Source organism: Parus major, chromosome 13 (genome assembly GCF_001522545.3).
Source record: "Parus major isolate Abel chromosome 13, Parus_major1.1, whole genome shotgun sequence".
NCBI lineage: Eukaryota > Metazoa > Chordata > Aves > Passeriformes > Paridae > Parus > Parus major.
In genome coordinates this window covers 13,945,484-13,963,953 of record NC_031782.1, presented here as the reverse complement: position 1 = coordinate 13,963,953, position 18,470 = coordinate 13,945,484, and the positions used below count along the sequence as shown (strand labels likewise).

Here is an 18,470-nt window from a genome sequence, read left to right as displayed (position 1 = left end):
CCACTGGGCTTGGCTTCCCAAGGCAGAACTTGCTCAGCTTCAACAAAGTTAATTCAGATACCCCCAGGTGGCCTCTGCAGTGTGGGACAAAACACATTAGAGTGGACAGAGAGGAAATGAGAATATAAACTGGGCAGGGGTTTATAGTGTTTTGACTTGCAGACAGAAGCAAGTGACATGACTGTGTATTCTCTGCCCAGTCATCCAAGGCGATATTTTAAGGGAATGATGTTTGAAAATGTTTATATCCAAGTGGGTAAAAGTGCTTAAGTTAATGCCAGTAGGTTATGGCAGGGAGATGAGATGCAGCACAGCAAAGGCTGTGGCAAGGGAACTGCCTCCAAGTCTCTCCTTTGTTCATGTTTGCCTCAGTTTCCCTCCACCACAGACACACAAAAGCTGTAACACACACAGTTTCTCCTCTTCTTGGCAGCCTTATTTCTAGGACAATATCAACTCCAGTCTTGAAATTATCAGCCTCCTCTTCTAGGGTCAGTTGTCCACTTTGTTTTTACTTTCTTTTGAAAGGTTTTTCCCCTGCTGTTCATTGCAGGTAGGTCTTAAAAATGTTTTTCTTATTCCATGGTTAGATCCTTCATCTTTCACAACCTGTCATCCAGACCTGGCAGGTTCCTCTCTGTAGTTCTTTCAGTTTCTGGGCCCTAGATATATTTATGAAGCAAGATGAGAAGCTGGTGAGCAGAATCTGGGTTTCTCTGAAGAAAGCTTCCCCAGGTTTCTGCCCCTCAGAGTATCTTCTTTTGTCTGAACTTTGCCACAGCCACCAGCCCAGCTCAGTCAGGCACAGAAAGACAAGTGCAGGAGAAGAGGAACCCTTGGAAGTGCCAGCCCTCCCGATGACTGCCAAAGGGGAAAGGACAAGGAGGCAGAAATGAAGTGAGACTGTGGCTTACCAGAGTTTTCCCTCTTAGCAGCTCAGTCTCTTTGGTGCCCAAGGCCCCAGTAACTTGACTCAGCTGCATGCCCTGAAGGAGCCCTGCTCTGCATACCAGGAACAACTCTTACTGTTCCTGCACCTCAGCCAGATGTGATTGGTGCATACATTTTAATGAGACATCATCGAGGTTTAATCTCTGCTCAGAGCAGCTGGACTTTGCAGCTAGCTGAGTTCCAACCAGAAGAAAGCAGGGGAAAGGATTAATGCACAAATGAGAGTAAGCAACTTGGTTTCCATTAAAAATTAAGTGTTGCTGTACAACCTAATATCCTTGTGCATTTTTGGTCTGGTTTATTCCCATTTTGTGCTCCTCCCTCTGCTCCCTGCTTGCGTGCAATCACAGTGCTCCCTATGGGTCTGGAGAGCCAGAGTGCTCCTCTGGAAGGCAGCCAAGGTTGTTAGTCTGCCTGCCTAATGCAGGCCTATGTTTAGTGGGTTCTACTCTTCTTTCTTCTCAAGTCAACTTGGCTTGGTGTTTCCAGGCAGAAATGCTTCTCAGAGAACCCTGCCTGTTGTACTTATGTTGAGATGGTAGAAAAAAAAAGTGTATTGCAGTTTTCAGAACATGGGAATGTTTCTAACAAAAGCTGTTTCCTCTAAAAAGTATAAAACTTTAATCTTTTAAAAGTGCTAAATGATCCATGTGCTAGCAGGTCATGAGTTTTTATTGCAAATCCATATATTTTCTCTAAGAAGAAATTCACCTATGGGAGTCAAACAGGACATGAAATGATTATACTTGAAAGCAGCCATTTCTACCTCAGGTTTTCTCTGCATTTAGCAAAAGAAGGGCAAGTTTGTTCCTGTAGGGTACTCAAGACTTCTCTATTCCCCACATGCAGGAAAAAATAAATTATTTTCTCTATGCCTCTTTTTCAATGGGATTTTGTTCTCTATTCTTATTACTCATTGGAACAAGACTTTTCTACTTAGAAACATTTGGGGGTGCACATAACTTCTTTTTTTTCCTGATTGTTACAGAATAAGGAACTGGAATCATTATGCTTTAAGAACTTCTTTTTTCTTCTTTTTCTTCCTAGAGTTTCCTGGCTTTTCCTTTTCTTCTTCTTGTACTGGAAGAATTAGTCTTGCCATGCAATAGTTCCTTCATATAAATATGAGACCAAATAGTACCCTTGCATGGAGAAGTGTGGCAGAATTGTTTGCAAAAGAAAGTATTATCTGAATTTGAAGGAAAAGTTTGATAAACACTCAGTTTGTAGTATCTGGTGTTTGTGTTCCATGGTAAGCAGGGCCTCTGCAGTGGTTAATAACAGCCCAGAGCATGGGGGCAGTAGGAACAGTTTCATGTTTCAAGATTGCTTCACACACTTTCTAAAGTAAATTAGTTTTTCATTTAATCAATTCAGAATCTGTCTGGTATCAGCAAGAGAATTCTATCAGCATTTGGTTATTGTTAATAGTATCAAAGATAAATGTAATTCTTGGAGTCATCCCACAAATGTAGGTTTGGAAGGCCATATCCAGACTGTCTGGGGACATTTTATGAGATATGACAAAACAGTCTAAGCCTTCAGGGTGTTAAACTTCATTAATAAATTTTAGACCATTGCAGAGGGAGAATTCCTTTGGTTTTGTTCATATACTGAATTAAGCTAGTGAACACTTTAAAAGCTTAGATCAGCCTGGGCACAAAGACAAGAGCCAGCTTAGGTTTTGACACAGCAATCCCATTTAGACCATCATCTCCTGGGTGATGATGTATGGGGTGTCATTCATGGTGATTTGAAATCTGCAATAAAACACTGTCTAATGCAATAGCTGACAAACTTATTTTAAGGTAACAAATTGCTTTGGATAGTTTTACTGTGATTTATTTAGCCTAGCTTGTTCTGAAGAAATATGAAATAGTGCAGGGGAAAAAAAATTACATGTCTAAGTTTCTTTTAGATATTAGAAATTTATTGCTGTTTTTATCCCTATCAATTCGTCCACTTCTGAAAACCTGAATTCGTGTTGAGCCTGTGCCATTGTACATAGCTTGGGAAATATAATTCTTCCTAGCAAGAATTGTTTTCACAGTCTAAAGGAAAGTTAAAAGCATTCTGAGGACTGAAAAAGACATTGCATAAAGTCACAATTTGACACTTCAGTAAGAATGTTTCAGCCCAGCCAAAATAAAGGAACACTTAGCTGGAAACCATATGGTCTAAAGTAAGGGATTCTGTGCCAGGCTTTCATACCTCAAAAAACTCTGTGTCACCTTCAAGGGAAAAATCTCTGTATTCTGTGATCTGGCTTAATGAAGCACTTAAATTGCAACTACATTGGCAAGTAAGGAAGCTGAGGAGCAGATACATAAAATAAAGAGCACAGCAGTTATTGTTTCACACCCTTCAAAGGTGGTGTGTTAAACTTCAGTGCATCTAAAAGGCCATGTATGGGTAAAGTCAGTGCAAATTCCCTCATTTCAAAATGGTGCAAGAGGTCAGAATGGATAGAGACTCTGAAGAATCAGTGTAAATTTCACGTTTTAAGACCCTTCTGCTGAAGGTTTGGTCCCTCAGTGATTATATTCTCACCAGCATCCTTGTGGCTGTGTGTGCTTCCTGTGCTTTCTTTGTGTGTGGTGTGTCCCAGAATTGCAGATCAATCTGTGCAGTGGCTCTTCTCACTGTTTAATCTTTATTCTTTTATTTAGAATATCATGGGTTAAATGGCAAAACTTGAAGTTTAGTAGTAACAATTAATTTTTTAATTGGAAATTTAATATCCATATATGTCTTGGGATAGATACATCGTTAGGGGACTATTAACATATGATGCCAGAATCAGGCTGAAGAAACACAATGCCTCATTTGTGACTGTTTTATATTTGTATAATTTCTTGTTTCAGATTGATAATGACTCTTTAGGGTGCTGCTCCCAGGGATTTCCAATGCTTGCAGTGCTGCCAGGTGTCTGTGCTTTATGTGCTGTGGTATTTGTCAGACCTGTGGCTGACTTGCTCTAGTAAAGATGAGAAGCCAGTGAAGAATCAGGAAGCCACAAAAAAAAAAATCTTAGTAATTTTTTCAGTGTTCTAATAAATGTTCTAATTCACTGACTCACTGTCTATTGATGGCAATTACTGAGCTAATTTTATTTTTATTACATGTTAACTTTGTTAGTGTATTTTTAATTTAAAAAAATGCTTTGGGTCTAAAATTTCAGGTGCTTTGGGATAGAAGAAGGGTTGTGTTCCTGTGCCAAGCTTGCACATTAGCCAGGACACCTGCATGTGTGAGGGAAGCAAGTGAATTCCGTTTTTAGAACTTGTAATGCCAAAGGGCAAATCTCCTAAAATTTACCTCTGCTGGAAAAGCACTGGAGATTTAAATGAAGCTCTTGAATTCAATTAGTCATGTTTCCTGCTACATGGATTTTTTAAGTTGGTGTTTGGGGGGTGGGGGGGGCTGTTTGTGTTTTGTGTTTGCTTTGTGGGTCTTTTTTTTGTTGTGGGGGGGGTTTTTGTTTTGTTTTGTTTTTTAATTTAATTTTTGTTTTTGTTTTGATTGTTTGTGGGTTTTATTGTCAGGGGTTTTTGTTTTGCTCGTTTCCCCCAGAGCTGCTGTTGTGGAGCAGTGGGGTGCAGAGCAGGGAGGTGGGCAGTGGGGCAGCAGGACAGGAGGGTGGCTGTGGCTGCAGGGACTGGCTGGCTCCATCGCTCTGGCCAGGACAGGAGCCTGCTGGAGCAGGAGCCAGCCCAGCCTTGTGGGCACTGTGCTCTCCTGCCTGCCACAGAACTCTGAGCAAAGCAGGTTTTCTGTGCATTTCCTGCAGGAAAGGACAGTGAGGGCTCCAGAGAGGAGCTGCAGTGCACATCTCCTCTCCTCTTGCTTCCCCTGAGCATGAGCTCTGGGGTTCTGTGCACTGCTGAACATGAATATGAATTAGAGACAAGTGTCTGAGCTCTCCTACTGACTTTTGTTTAGCTCCTAATCTGTTTGAATGCTAATGTGCCACATGCACATAAGCCAAATTAGTTCAGAAAATGCTTATTTTCCTTTTCATGGCTTCTAAAAGTCAGAGCTTTGTTTTATTTTGTAAGCTACTTTGATCTGTTTTATTTTGCTCCAAATAATAAAGAAGATGTATAAACACATCCAAGGTTTAAAGTGCAGAAGCACACTGCACTATGACCTTCTGACTCTTAAATTAAAAAGAAATGAAAAAGGAATTGCTCTGAGGGTCTTATTTTGATATTTACATTCAGTAGTACCATAGGACACGGGTGTTGATATTTCTTTAAGGTTTTGCTTTTGCTAAGTGTTTTACCTCTACAGCCAGAATAACCCTTAGTCTGGAGTGGGGATGTTTTTGCTTTCCATGGGCATTTTGTAAAACTTAGCTTCTCAATTCTTCTTTGCTGTTGTACTATGCATTATTGATCAGCACTGATGATCCTGCTCCTTCACAAAACTAAGGAAGATATTTCTCTGGCATCCCAGAGTTTGCAGTCTAAACTTAGTGCACAGATGACACACTTGCTAAAGAAAGGTTTTTCAGAAAGACTGAAAGATGAAAAGGAAGCATACTGGGTTCTATGGGCATTAATGTTTTAACCTTTTACAAATATTTTATGTGCAGAGGTTTTGGTTTTTCTTTCTGATTCAGGTGCACACATCTTTGTTCAGAAGGATGTCTGTGAGTCAGCCTTTCACATGTTGATTTAGAGCCCAGTGAAATCCAGGGACTTGAATGTTCTGTCTGAATGGTCCCATTGAACCTTCCCAAGTTCAGCCACCATTTCTGCCTAGCTTTGGACTGAGTAGAAAAATCTTAATGCATTGCATTAAATTTTGTCAAAATAGGAAATTGTGTGTCTTGTGAATCAGAAAAATTTAGAAGCATTCATTACTCAAAAGAAACACTATTGGGAGCAGCACATTACAAACACCTCCTGACGCTGTAATAGAGAAATTGTTACATTTGTTTAGAAAAAGTAGAATGCTGGATGATCCTTAGTTTCTTGAGTAGCACTTCAGTTCCTGCTAAACTGCAAAAGTAATGAAAAATTTGGTTTCAGTTTAGGTTTTGGTATTTAAATGGTGTTATTTTGTTTAGGCTCAGAAATGAGTGGATCTGGGAATGTTCCCACAGGGGGGATGGACTCCCAGTGACTGATGAAGAGTAAACTGAAGTGCTGATGCTCTGGGAAGGCCAGGGGGTATTGGGAATGGTCTGTTGTGCTAAGAGTTTGTTTTTCAGTATGTTCAACTCTTCCTAATATTTCAAACGTTGTAAGGCAGGGTAAGCCAGGATTTCTGCCAACATCCAAGCCTCACATGGCCTCTTGATTCATTTCCAGCCTATTGTTCCACATTAAAAAGTGAGGGAATTAACCAATCTAGTGACACATAAGCAGCAGAGTTTCGACATGAGCTGGTCTATAACCATTTGCCATGTCCTATGTAGAGCATAGAAATTACATAAATTCTGTTTTTCCCAGTTTAAAATGTTTAGGTGAGGCAAAATGTTGTCAGAGGGAGCCTCATCATCCTCCCTTTTACCAGGACTCCCATGAGCTCCTCAGGCACTTCTCTGGTTTTGACAAATGATACCAACCTGCAGAAATGACATGAGCAAATACCTCAGCCATGATTGAATTTCTGGTGTTCCTGTCATACATGATTTTTCTGCTGGTCACTGGGTAACACATTTCAGCATAACGGTGGTTCTGTCTCTCTTCCCCCCCTTGGTTCAATTTCTAAGGATAATATACGTGCATTTTTTCATTAAAAAATGAAATATTTTTAATGTTAAAACTGAATATGGATATCAGGTAATATATTTCTGGTTGATTAAATATACACAGTGACTCTCACTTTTGTTATTAAAGCTTTACTGATTTTTATAACTAAGCTGTACCTAAATTATTTTTGAGTTCCTGAAATACATGTCTATTTCCAGTTCAGGATAATTTTCTTTATATTAGTTCATTGAAATGGTAACAGCAGCTGGTGAAGCCATAATATTTTATCCAATGATGCCTGTGTCACATTTCATGCCAATTACTGTATCTTAAGAGACTCAGTTATATGGAATTTTATCGACAACTAGCTTGTGCTCTCTGGCTTTTAAATTCAGTATTACTGAGCAGAATTCTAGGTTTTTGCATCAGACAGTGTGCCTTTCAGTAGCTAAAATATTTCTAAAAAAGATGGAAAAAAAATCCCTTAACAGAATGAAAAATATTTCAGATACAGTTTTTGGATGATGTCCAGTTCCTACATTAAAAATGCCTTCCAACACCAGACGAAGCCTGAATCATAACGACTCATTTAATGCCATGTGCTCTCTGAAAAGAAAATGAGATCAGTGGTTAAATGAAATGCCCACAGATCCTGGGCATGGTGCACCATGATCAATAAAGATGATAATGCAGAGATGTGGGAGGACACTAAACTGGGCTGTTATTTAAGATTTATTTTGTCTTCCTGAATCTTTCAGAGTGCTCTATGGAAACAAGATCACGGAGATTCCCCAGGGCCTTTTTGATGATCTTGTGTCTCTGCAGCTGCTGTGAGTATGATCCCTTCCTCTTCTTTATTTTACTGACTAGCTAGATTTACTGTTCTTTCAGCTTCTGACATTAATAGAACCACCTTTTCCACTGAAAAATCACTGGGATGTGCTAGTCTGTTGTTTCTGTGTCAGGCAAGAGGGAGGCAAGGGCTGAAAAAACTAAAAAAGGAAGGTGTCAACAGTTTTATAGCACAGTGTGTATAATGGATAATAGACACGGGGGATTTAAGTGTGGGGAGGAAATGAGAGACTCGGTCCAAGAAAGGAAATTTGGTCACCGGCTGATGCGTGGGTGGGGATGCCATCTGATTGTTTTTACACATTTAGCACTTGTGGTTGAATGTCTGGATCCTTCAGGGCTTCTGTGCTGCAAGAACCTGCTGGGACAAGTGAAAGGGCAACGTGAGAGGTCCGATTGCTGCAACTCGTGCTCAGTTCCACGTTCTTATTATGTCAAATGGGGCTTGGTTGCAAGAGAAATGATTTTACAATATATTGTTATTTAAAGTATTTTATGCCACGTGTGATTTAACTAGCAGTCATGATAGAGGTAAGATTATAATATAGAGAGATATTCAGTGTGTATTAAAGGAGCAGAAAAAATTTCAGAAGCCAAATGTGAAATTGCAAATTTCACTCTTGTCTCCATGATCACACTGGGAACCAGTAACTCCTTCAAAGGGAAGGCAATCCTCAGCCAGTCAGTAGAGGGAGCAGCAGGGAAGTGAGTTTAATGTGTATTCCTAATGTTCTGATTACCATCATAGATGATGCACTCAGGAAATAAAGGTGATGTATCGAAAGTGAGGCAATTCTGGTTTGTGTCACATACAGCACTCCACCCCAAACACTAAATCATATTTAATATAGAATATGAAGTAGCTTTTAGACATGTTACTTGAAGCCTTTCTGACAATCCTGATGGAGCCAGCAATGAACTTCCCAAAGATTGTCATTGCCATTGGATGTGTCACTGTGACTGCAGCCTTTGCTGCCCTTACATGGGATAGCAAAGTTAGCTTAGATTTAGATCAGCATTCGTGAGCAAAGCCAAACAAATAAAATGAAGTTACTGAAATAACTCTCTATGCTAAGTGAAGGACTCCTCAGATGTGTAATTTATCCATAAGACCTTAATTGCAGACATGGACCACCCTGTTCAGAGCAGGGCAAGCCAGAGCCCCTTTGGTTTGACTGTGACAGTCCCTGAGCTGGGCCAGTGGGGAGCTGCTCATCATTTTACCTTCACCCTGTGCACCTTTTTCTGGCAGATCCTTTCCTCTCTCCTGCCCCAACCCTCACAAGTTTTCTGGCACTTCAGTGTTTACATGGCAGCCTGGGCAGTAAGAGAAATTTTGGGGATGGTTTGCCAGTGTGAGAACAGTAATTATCAAAGTGCAGATGATCTGGGACTCACCCTGCTTTGACCTCTGAGAAAAAAAAACTGTATTTTAAGAAATCTCAGATTTACAACCATCCTTCCCTACCTAAATATTGTACAGTTACAACTTCGAAGTATAGGATTCTTTCCAGTAGAAAAATATAAATAAGAAAATCACTCAACACAATGGATCACCATGTCCTATAAAAATATGGGTCTAGAACTTTGCATAAGGCATGAAGCAATTTTTAACTCCTTTATAGAATAGTCCTGCATGTAGGGCAGGCCTTCAGTGAAGTGAATATTTAAGACAAGCTACAATTGTTTTTAGTCACAGTTAGCTCATGCCTTGCTGTTCAGGAGACAAACTCTGTGTTCCAGGGAACCACTGAAAGGTGTTGTGCTTCAACTCTTTAAACATTCTCAAGCTGAGACAATGTAAGTAGGTTGCCCCATTTTGGGATTCCCAAAACACCATGACCCTGGAGCTTTCCAGGGTCTTCTTGAGTGTATTTGTATGTAAAGGATCTTTTGGCAAGGAGAGCATTGAATGATCATGTTCTAAATACAAACAAATATCTGCAGCTTTTTGGATTGTGGCTTTGAAGCAGCTGTTCTGGGATTGCTTGTAGTATTTTAATGGCTACTAAAAAAAAAAAAAATGGCATTGGTTGTTCTTAGACCTGCTGTTGAACAGTTGGAAGAGTGCCCTACTATTAGATCTAATTTAGTGTTCCGTGGGCACTAGATTGGATTTCTTCTTATTAGTCTGGAGACACTCTGATAAGAACACTCTGATTAAGGTATCCTGGTAGCCTGTCTGATTTCCTGAGCTGGAGCAGAAGCAGTTTTGAAAATGTACTGGCTTTATGATAAAGCAGAACACAGTGAGAAAAAGGGAGTCCTGTATTATTTAGAAGGAAAAACTGTTATTTAGAAAGAGAAGATATTATTTAAAAGGAAAAAAAATTACTGTGAAATTCCAGAACAGATAATACTGTTACTAATTGTTTTGGTTAGAACTCATCAGAGTTTCCCAGACAGGTGATTATTCTTCAGTTTAAATATACTGTCACAATATAGGCCAGGATTATTCTGTATTCTGGCTGAATTATTCTCTGTAAGGGCCTAACAGCTTCAGGCACTGGTGACAGGAGCCCCAGAACTGGAAAAAGGGGTTTTCATCTCAGGCATGGTCACATTTTGAAGTGTCCTGTTTGACTTTGGTGTAGGGGGAAATTAATTCAAAACAAGTTTTAGACTGCCTGGCTGGATCAGCATGCCACATTTCTGTCCTATAAGGCAGAGGTGGTAAGCCAGTATTATATTATATTTGGCAAGAAAATAACTAGGCATGGTTAGATAATAAGGGTTTGGATATTTTTTGCTGAGGGATTAGGTTATGGTTTTGTTGGGCTTTTTTTAAACCCTACGGGTTTAATTCAAAATGTTGTTTCTGAAGTTTTCATTATAAGTAACTATCTTAAGTAGTTAACATTACCCACAAAAATAATTGCAAAAGGATTTTTGTTAAATTGCTGATTTCACAAATATTATGTGTTTCTTAAGTAAGCATTGGTAACCAAAGAGCAGGAAAAATCATTCTTCAAGTCCAACTGCACATCTGTTCTGTGGAGCAGAAGCTTTTCTTGGACCATGTAGTTTTCCTTATCCTTTTTGAAGGTGCCAGAGGAGAGGACGATAGAAAGCTTTGTAGCTACTGTACCCTATCCTCACACATTCTTCTTTTCAGCAGGTTGTGTCAAGTGCCTTCTGGGAATTTTGGGTCAATTCGGGTTTGGGAGATCCATGTCATTTTCCAGAAAGGGAAAACTGTTTTCTTAGCTTTTGTGGGGTTTTTTATACAGTGAATGGAAACTTTCATTTTACTGAGGGAGCAGCGCATCCAAGCTGTGAAATACTGTTTGATTAATTTAATTGTTTGCATTTCTTGCATTTAAATACCAAAAGAATGGCAAAGGCTTAAGGTGGAAATTTTCTAGTAACCATTAGCTGTGGGCAGTTAGTCCAGAAGTCCTTCAGCTGACCTTGGGCTTTCTAGAGACTGGAAGACACTTAAATGTCCTGCTCACCTGTCCTTCAGCTCCCCCAGAATGTGGCCAGGCTCTTTCAGCAGCCCCTGATCTTGCCAGAGCGCTGCCAGTCACTGCACGGGGCACAGCACAGCCCTGCAGCTCCTTCCCTTGGGGCAGCCCTGGGACAGATAAACCCAACAGCAGCAGCAGCAGGCACTGAGTTTGGGAGGCAGCACGTGTCAGAGCTCAGCAGCACACTTCCCTCCCTGCAGCCACATTCAAACATCCTGGGAGCCTTTTGGCTGCAGCCGTGCGCGTCGCGGTGCTCTGGTTCCTGAACAAGGAGCCATCCTCAAATCTGCTCTTTGAAGAGACTGTAGAGCAGAAAAATATGAGGCATGAAGTCTCATTTTTCAAATGTCTGGCAAATATCAGTTTTCAATAAATCCTTTAACTTGAGGAAATTTACTTTGCATAGCTGCTAATCATACAAGTGCTCAGGAGTGTTGATCCTAAATCTTCTGCTTGTGATCACCATGTTTTACTGAGAGGAAAAATCCCCATAGTGGGCTCTGTTTCAATGTTGCTAAACATCACAGATCTACTCCTGTGGTGCATATATTTTAAAATCAGATGCTTGTTGTGTTTCTTTCTCAAAAAACTAAGCCAAAAGCTTACAGCCTTCTCCTTCACCTAATATCTGGTCATTAGGGAAAACTCAATGCTGCAGTTGGAAAGGACCAATAACCATATTGGTGTCTGGAGTTTGACATATTGACAGATAAAGTGATGTCAAAAGTGGTGACAAATTATCACTCATCTAACCTGGCTTAAAATTGGAACTAGATAAAATAGTTACAACTTCAGCTGACCCTAAAATAGACTTGTATGAAGTGACAAGTCATGTGTGTACTTTCAGAAACTGCTGTCATCAGTCTTCCCAAAATTCAACTGGTCAAATTTTGGTTTGAGTGATTCTCAGTTTTTCTAACTTGCTTTTTATTCTGTCTTTTCTGGTATGAATAAGGCAGATACTTGGTATGCCCTGCTCTTTTCTGGTGAGGTTGCTTGGAAAGTATCTTCGTGGCACATCTGCCAAGTTTGAAGTGCTTGATTTGTAATTCTAAATTGAATCGCAGTACTGAAGAGCTTAAAGCAGGATCTACCAATTATTTATTGTGTATTTTTGGGGCTTGATAGAATCTCAAAGAGAATGCTATTATGTACAAACTCATACAGAGTTTTTAAAACCAACAGAATGTTCATCAATTCCAATATTTGGCATTGTATACATTGCACTGTTGTATACATAAATATATTAACCAGCTATATAAACAGTACAGAAATGCCAGAATAAAGAAAGTACAGTTCTCCATTTACAAGTCTTTAATAGTATTTATTTCCCCCATAGTAATCTGGGCTTTAAGTGATGTATAGAATCTTCTTGTTCTGTAGAGTTCTTAATTTTTCTCATGGAGAATAGACAACAGACAGTAAAAAAAAGTGACCTTATGACTAAATCTAAGAGGAAAACATTTTCATAATGATGTCAGGTAGTTGGAGTAGGCTGCCCAGAAAGCTGTGCATCCTCTCTCCTTCAAGGTTTTACAGACCAGACTTTATCCAGACAGGACAAAGCTCAAGGTAACCCCATCTGACCTTGTAGCTCATCCTGTTTTGGCAGCCTATCAGGACATGAAACCACTGGAGCTTCCTGGAATTCTGAATTATCCTGTGATCTGGTGATCTGCATTAACTGTGCATGAATGAGTCATGCTTTGGGTGGGTGTCAGACCAGATGACCTGGAGGTCCTTTGCAACCTATGTCATTTCTGGGATCTGTGAACCTAAATTCCTAGCAAAATGGCATATGAGCTTTTCTCTTGATTCCTCAAAATATTTCTGGCTACAGCACAGAGACTATGCCACCCTCATCCTTCCAGTCCAGGATGGAATGCTCCTTGCACAGACCTGTTTAATAGCTTTAGAATTGCTTTCCAGCCATTTGCCTCAAGCTTTCTTCCTTCAGATTTCTGCATTTAGGTTGCTATTGTGATAATGTTACTAAACTCAATAGCCGCTGTTAAAAGTGAGGAAGCAGCATCTGCCAGACTCAGAAATACAATTACAGTCAAGCACTAATGAAAGGCTGCAGCAGCATCTGCCTTTCCTGTGTCACTCATGCAGCTTCCCAAAACAACTGCTCATCCCTGCGTCAGTGTGACCCTGCAGCCCCCGTGCTCCGAGCTGGACTCTGCTGACGGGAGCTATCCTCCTTGTTATTACACACAAGTCTAACTCTGCTAGCCCTGAAAGTTGTGAAAATGTGCTTGCTCTGTTGTGCAGCTGAATTATCATGTGCTTATCTAGAATCAGCTGTGATCTTACCTGCAGGCAGATGTTAAACACTATTGAATTTCAAATAGCAGAAGTCTGGGTGCTGTGATAACACGTGTTTATAATTCTCCAGGTAGTAACAGAAGTACCACAGGATTCTTTTGTGGGTGGTGTTCAACTGGAGTTGCAGACTTTTGAATCAGAAAAGGAATTCTGAAATCTCTTTCTAAATTCCCACCAAAACAGGACTGTCAGACTGTGCTCTTTACTTCCTTCTTGACTCATTATCAGCTTGCGACTTTCCCATTTTAATTTACTGTGAATAAATTTGTCATCACCATCATCCAGTTTCCTGAACATGAAGAAACACTTGAAGGTGGTTAAGCAAGTATGATGATGATTTCATGCTGGTTATTATCAACTGAAGCACTGACAGACTCTTCAGTGGTCAGTCATCACATTAGAAAATGTAAATGTAAATGTAAATTTAGTAGATGTTTAAATATCTCAACACCCTGAGAGACAATCAAAATGCTCCCTGACAGTCCAGGCCACCTTAAAATGTTCCTGAAATTTAATATAATTATTTAGCCAATAACTAGGCAGGGGCACATAGAATTCTGTCTAATTCTGTCATTAGATGTTGCTTGTCATTGGCTGCTGGGATGACCAAGTGCTTGACTAGGTATTGCTGTATTGACACTTCAGCTGTGTTAAATCAAGAATGACACTTGATTCCCTTTAAATTTGAAGAGAAAATTCGGAAAAATACATGCTAAATTTTAGTTTGACTTCTTGTAACAAGTACTGCATATCCTAAGGAAACCTTTCTGCTGAGAATTCTTTCTTTGCTGCCTTATAGTGCCTCTGAATGTAGGTGAAGCCTTCAACTATTGATATTCTATAAAGGTCATGCCTGTTCAATTTGTATTCTGCTGTTACCCAGGCAAAACTGTTACCCAGTTCTCCTCTCCCCTACAAGTCTCCTGTGCCTGTTACATCTGTTTTTTCTAGTGAGTTCTCATTTTCCCCAGTGGAGTCTGGCATGTGGGATGTGCCAGCCAGTTCATGGGATGCCAAACATTTTCATTCTCATCGTGTTGTCGTTGCTGTCAAAACACAAAGCTGGTGAAAAAGGAAGGGAAGCTTTCCAGTGCCTTGGTGCAGCTTTTCTCCCCAACACTTTCCTTTAGGCTCACTTATGTATTTAGGATGATTCCTACTCTACCCTGGAGCACCAGAGGCCAGCCTGCAGTCCCCAGCACGTGTAAGGTTGCCAGGCTGCTGTTGATTCTCCAAGTTCTGTGGTTATTTCCTGATAGTTTGATTACTTGACTTCACTGAGATAAAAATACAAATATGGCTAAGGGTAAAAGCCATATAAACATTCCCATTTGCTCTTAAAAAACAATTTTTTCAGTCATTTTGGGTTTGGAGTTCAGAATGTTATTTAAATGTTAATCACTTGAAGCTGTGCTTGGGCATATAATTCAATTATGGGACCATCTTAATTATGCAGATGGTGCTTATGAGCAGCTGATACAATTACAGAGCCAATTCAGTGCACATTCTTTTCAAGGGCTTAGCTGAAACACGTTATTATTTCAGTGTGTGTGGACAAATCCTCTTTTTCAGGAAATGGGTTCATGGAATTGTAATAGTGCTCTGCTCAGCTCGTTGTTTCAGTGGTGTGCAAACCACAAGGTTTTTAACCATTCTCCCATATTCTGTGGTCATCCAAGGCTTGTGAGAGGTTTCTTCATGTTTTTTACATATCCAGAGGGATGAAAATGGAGACTTGAGTTAATAATCCATCATCCCTCTGGCTAGCAGGCGGTTTCATTTCTACTTGAATATTTAACCTCCTTTTGAATGGAGCCCCACATCTGGAGGCCGTGTGTAAATCTCATCCAATCAAGCTGATAACAAAATAGGAGAATTAGTGGAATTTACTTTCACCATGAATTGGTGCAAAAATAAATACCATGTAATTCCTGCTTAAATAGAACTCCACTTTTAATGTTCCTTCATCTGGTGTAAGTCCAGTAAAGGAACCCTTAATATGTTTTATGGCCTGGTCCAGTGCTCAGGAAAGATTCTGCTTCCTGGAATATGTTTTTCTCATCTGCCTTTGTGTTAGTTTAAAAAACCTCTTAAAACCACTTCTAACTCCACGTGAGGCCTGCCTTGTATACCTAATTAAAAATGAGATGCCATTAATGGAGCTGGGATAACGAAGAAAGATTAAATAAAGAACTGAGATTTATAGAGCGGAATATTCATAGCAGATATTTTAAAATAATTGAGAGTTTTGAAAGGAATATGAACCTTAATGATTCTGGCCAAAAGTCATCATCTAACAAACAGTAAGTAGGAGGAAAAGATTTTTAGGGATGATGTCTTCTGTTTCCTCAGTTTTTCACTTCTCCCCCCTTTTTGTCACTGATTCTGAGCAGAAATAAGTCATTAATGTATCTCACCATCCACCCCATATGGCTACACCTGGATTAGTGTTGAGCAGACTATCTGTGATACACAAAATAGGGGTTGTCACTTCAGAAAAGCTGTTTAGGACCTGCATTCTCACTTCTAAGTAGTGCACAAGCAATTTTCTGTTCCAAATTACTCAGATGCTTTAAGGAGAGTGTGTGCCTCTGTATTTGTGGCTGTAGAGGATCAGTTGCTCTCATTTTCAGTGTTTGGCTCTAAATAAAGTCACATATTATATCACCATGAACATAGTCATCAAAAATTCTTGCCAGGAAACCTCGTCACATTGTAAATTCTATTTTCCAGCATGGGGTTTATTCATGTTTTGTTGAAACTAATGGGGGAATGAATCTGGATGCAGTGCATTCACTGCAGTTGCAGGTCAGTTTTGCTCAGAGGGGTTTTTTTCAGTGGGCTGGATCAGTAATGTAGACTTTGTGCCTGATCTTTGCACAGGAGGGAACAGCATCTGCCCAGATCAGCTCTGCACTTCTGAGGCATCCCAAGAAGACACACTGATTACCCACATGTGGAAATATGATTGTAGTTTGGTTATAAATTCTCTTATTGCTGAGATTGTTTTCATTTTTGCTTCATGCCTTGTTACAAGTACTGCTTACAACATAAGCCGTTGCTATAATACTGGGAAAAGATTAACACCTAGCAAAATTAATTGAAGTACATACTTGTTTAGAGTTTTGTTCCTGGGTAGCTCAGGTGCCAAGCCTCTGTCATGGGACAGAAACAGCCAAACCAAGCTGATGTGCATTTCCTAAAATTGGGGTGGGACCAGTGCAAAAGGTGCTAGAAACCAAAGGATTTGTAATGCCTAAGAGCATGTCTAGGGATATTGTTCAAAATCCAGTACCTGGTTCTGCCTCCTTCTACCTTGTTAAGCCATTCTTTGTGGATAAGATACTCTACAAGCTGGAAAGAGAAATGCATGATGTGTGAGATCCAAGAGGAGGAGGATTGCTTTGGTTTGGACACACAAATGGCTGTAAGAAGCAAGCAGAAGAGATGGCATTTGCTGTTGGAGTGAAGGAGGAGGAGCTGTTCCTGTAGCCCACTGGGAAAATTACTTTTTTTACTTTTGGGGGAGCCAACAAGAGTGTGGATTAGGTGTTATGGAAATACAGATTCCAGAGGGGTCATACTAGTGCTGCTTATGATTTCATAAAATTGTTTCAGCTATTAGTTCATGCAGAAATGTAACCTCATTTATCCATCATTGCCTTCTATGGGATTTTGTCTTAACTAATGTCAAACTTCATTTTCCACAACATGTAATGGAGGAAATTTGGGTAAATTGATACTGACTTTCCTGTAGGCTGGGAAGGGGAGTTCTCCTTTGGAGCCCTCTCATTCCAAAGCATTCCTGTTCTCCTGGAGTTCTCCATGCTGCCCAGGTCTGCCTTCACCTCCTGTGTATCACAAACACAGCGAGGCTCTGCCAAAACAACAGTGGGAGCAGAGAACTGTAACAAGCCTGTGATGTTCCGAAGGTTTCAGGAATGTGAAGGCAGAGGAAACATCTTCTGAATTACTTTTTGGAGAAAAGAAAAGCATCACATGCAGCTAGCAAGCTTGTGTTTCTTCCTGAGTGGCTGCTCTCTTGTCTTTAGTGGTGCCTGTGCAGTTTGTTGAGAATGGAACTCCCTGTGCTGTTAGAGGTTTCTTTAAAAAGATGCATTTGCTTGCTGAGAAATAGAAGATATATTTTCCTTTTTGCCTATAAACATATTTGTCTCCTGTTTTTGTGTTACTGTTCTGCCTCACAGAGAGCCACACTGATGCAATATTTAGTCCTTTAAATTCATAGACAAGGGAGGAATTCTGTGCTCAAGAGAACTGAGTTACCACCATACACTGTTTACAATTCACCATTTTTCTCAGGCTGGTAGTAGTCAAGAAATTTGGATTTTGGCTTTGCTAAGAAGAATAGGTAATTTCCTGCCTATTTCCCTTCTAAGTACAAGATAGCACTGATGCAGATGACAGTGACAAATTAAGTGTTCTTGTGTTTGATTGTCTCAGCAGGAGATGCAGTTTGTTGTTGGGTTTGTATATACTTATTACATGGGGAAGAACTCTGGATGGGTGATCTAAGAAAACTTGCACAAGTACTGTCCAAGATTTTCTTGCTGAACTGATTAGTTCCACCAGCTGGTTGCTGTGTAGAAAATGTATGTGTAGTTGTAAAGTATATGTTTTTTCTAAAAATAGTTTTTAAAGTGCCTTTGTGCTGCTTTTGCACAACTGCACAGGGCTCTGGTGTGACTGGAATTCATAGAATTGTGGGGCACTAGAGCCTGGAAGGGACCTTGAGTGATCACTTGACAGTAGTCTGGAGAACCCTTGCTTAAACCAGAGTCACCTTATCAGGTCAGAGCAGGTTGCTCATGGTTTTATTCGGTGTCACTTTGAAAAGCTCTAACGACGGGGACTGAGGACACAGCTCCTGCAGCAGCCTGGACCCCTGCTTGGCTGTCCTTGGCTGTGAACTGAGTTTCCTTTCAATAAGTTTTAGCCCAGACCTTGCACTTCCCTCTTTTTGTCTCCCAGGAGAAACATCTTTTTAATCTGCCATTATCAAATTAACCCTACACTCCTTATCAAAAGATTTCAAACTCCCAGAATTTCAGTTAGATTTAAGACAGCTGCTGGTAGAGAAAATTCAAAAATAAGGGTTCTTCTCATTGTGGGCTGTGTGTGCATGGAATAGCAAGGTGGGGAGTAA

General features: G+C 40.2%; 1 protein-coding gene across 3 annotated transcripts in view; it reads left to right on the top strand.

The window, feature by feature from the left end:
* The window catches only part of SLIT3 (slit guidance ligand 3), a 465,259-nt gene that overhangs the window by 320,976 nt on the left and 125,813 nt on the right, over positions 1 to 18,470 (top strand). For all 3 annotated transcript variants that reach the window (XM_019008182.2, XM_015642087.3, XM_015642086.3), the window contains one exon: positions 7,412 to 7,483. In XM_019008182.2, the coding sequence (XP_018863727.1) occupies positions 7,412 to 7,483 (72 nt within the window). The remainder of the gene's footprint in view (positions 1 to 7,411; positions 7,484 to 18,470) is intronic.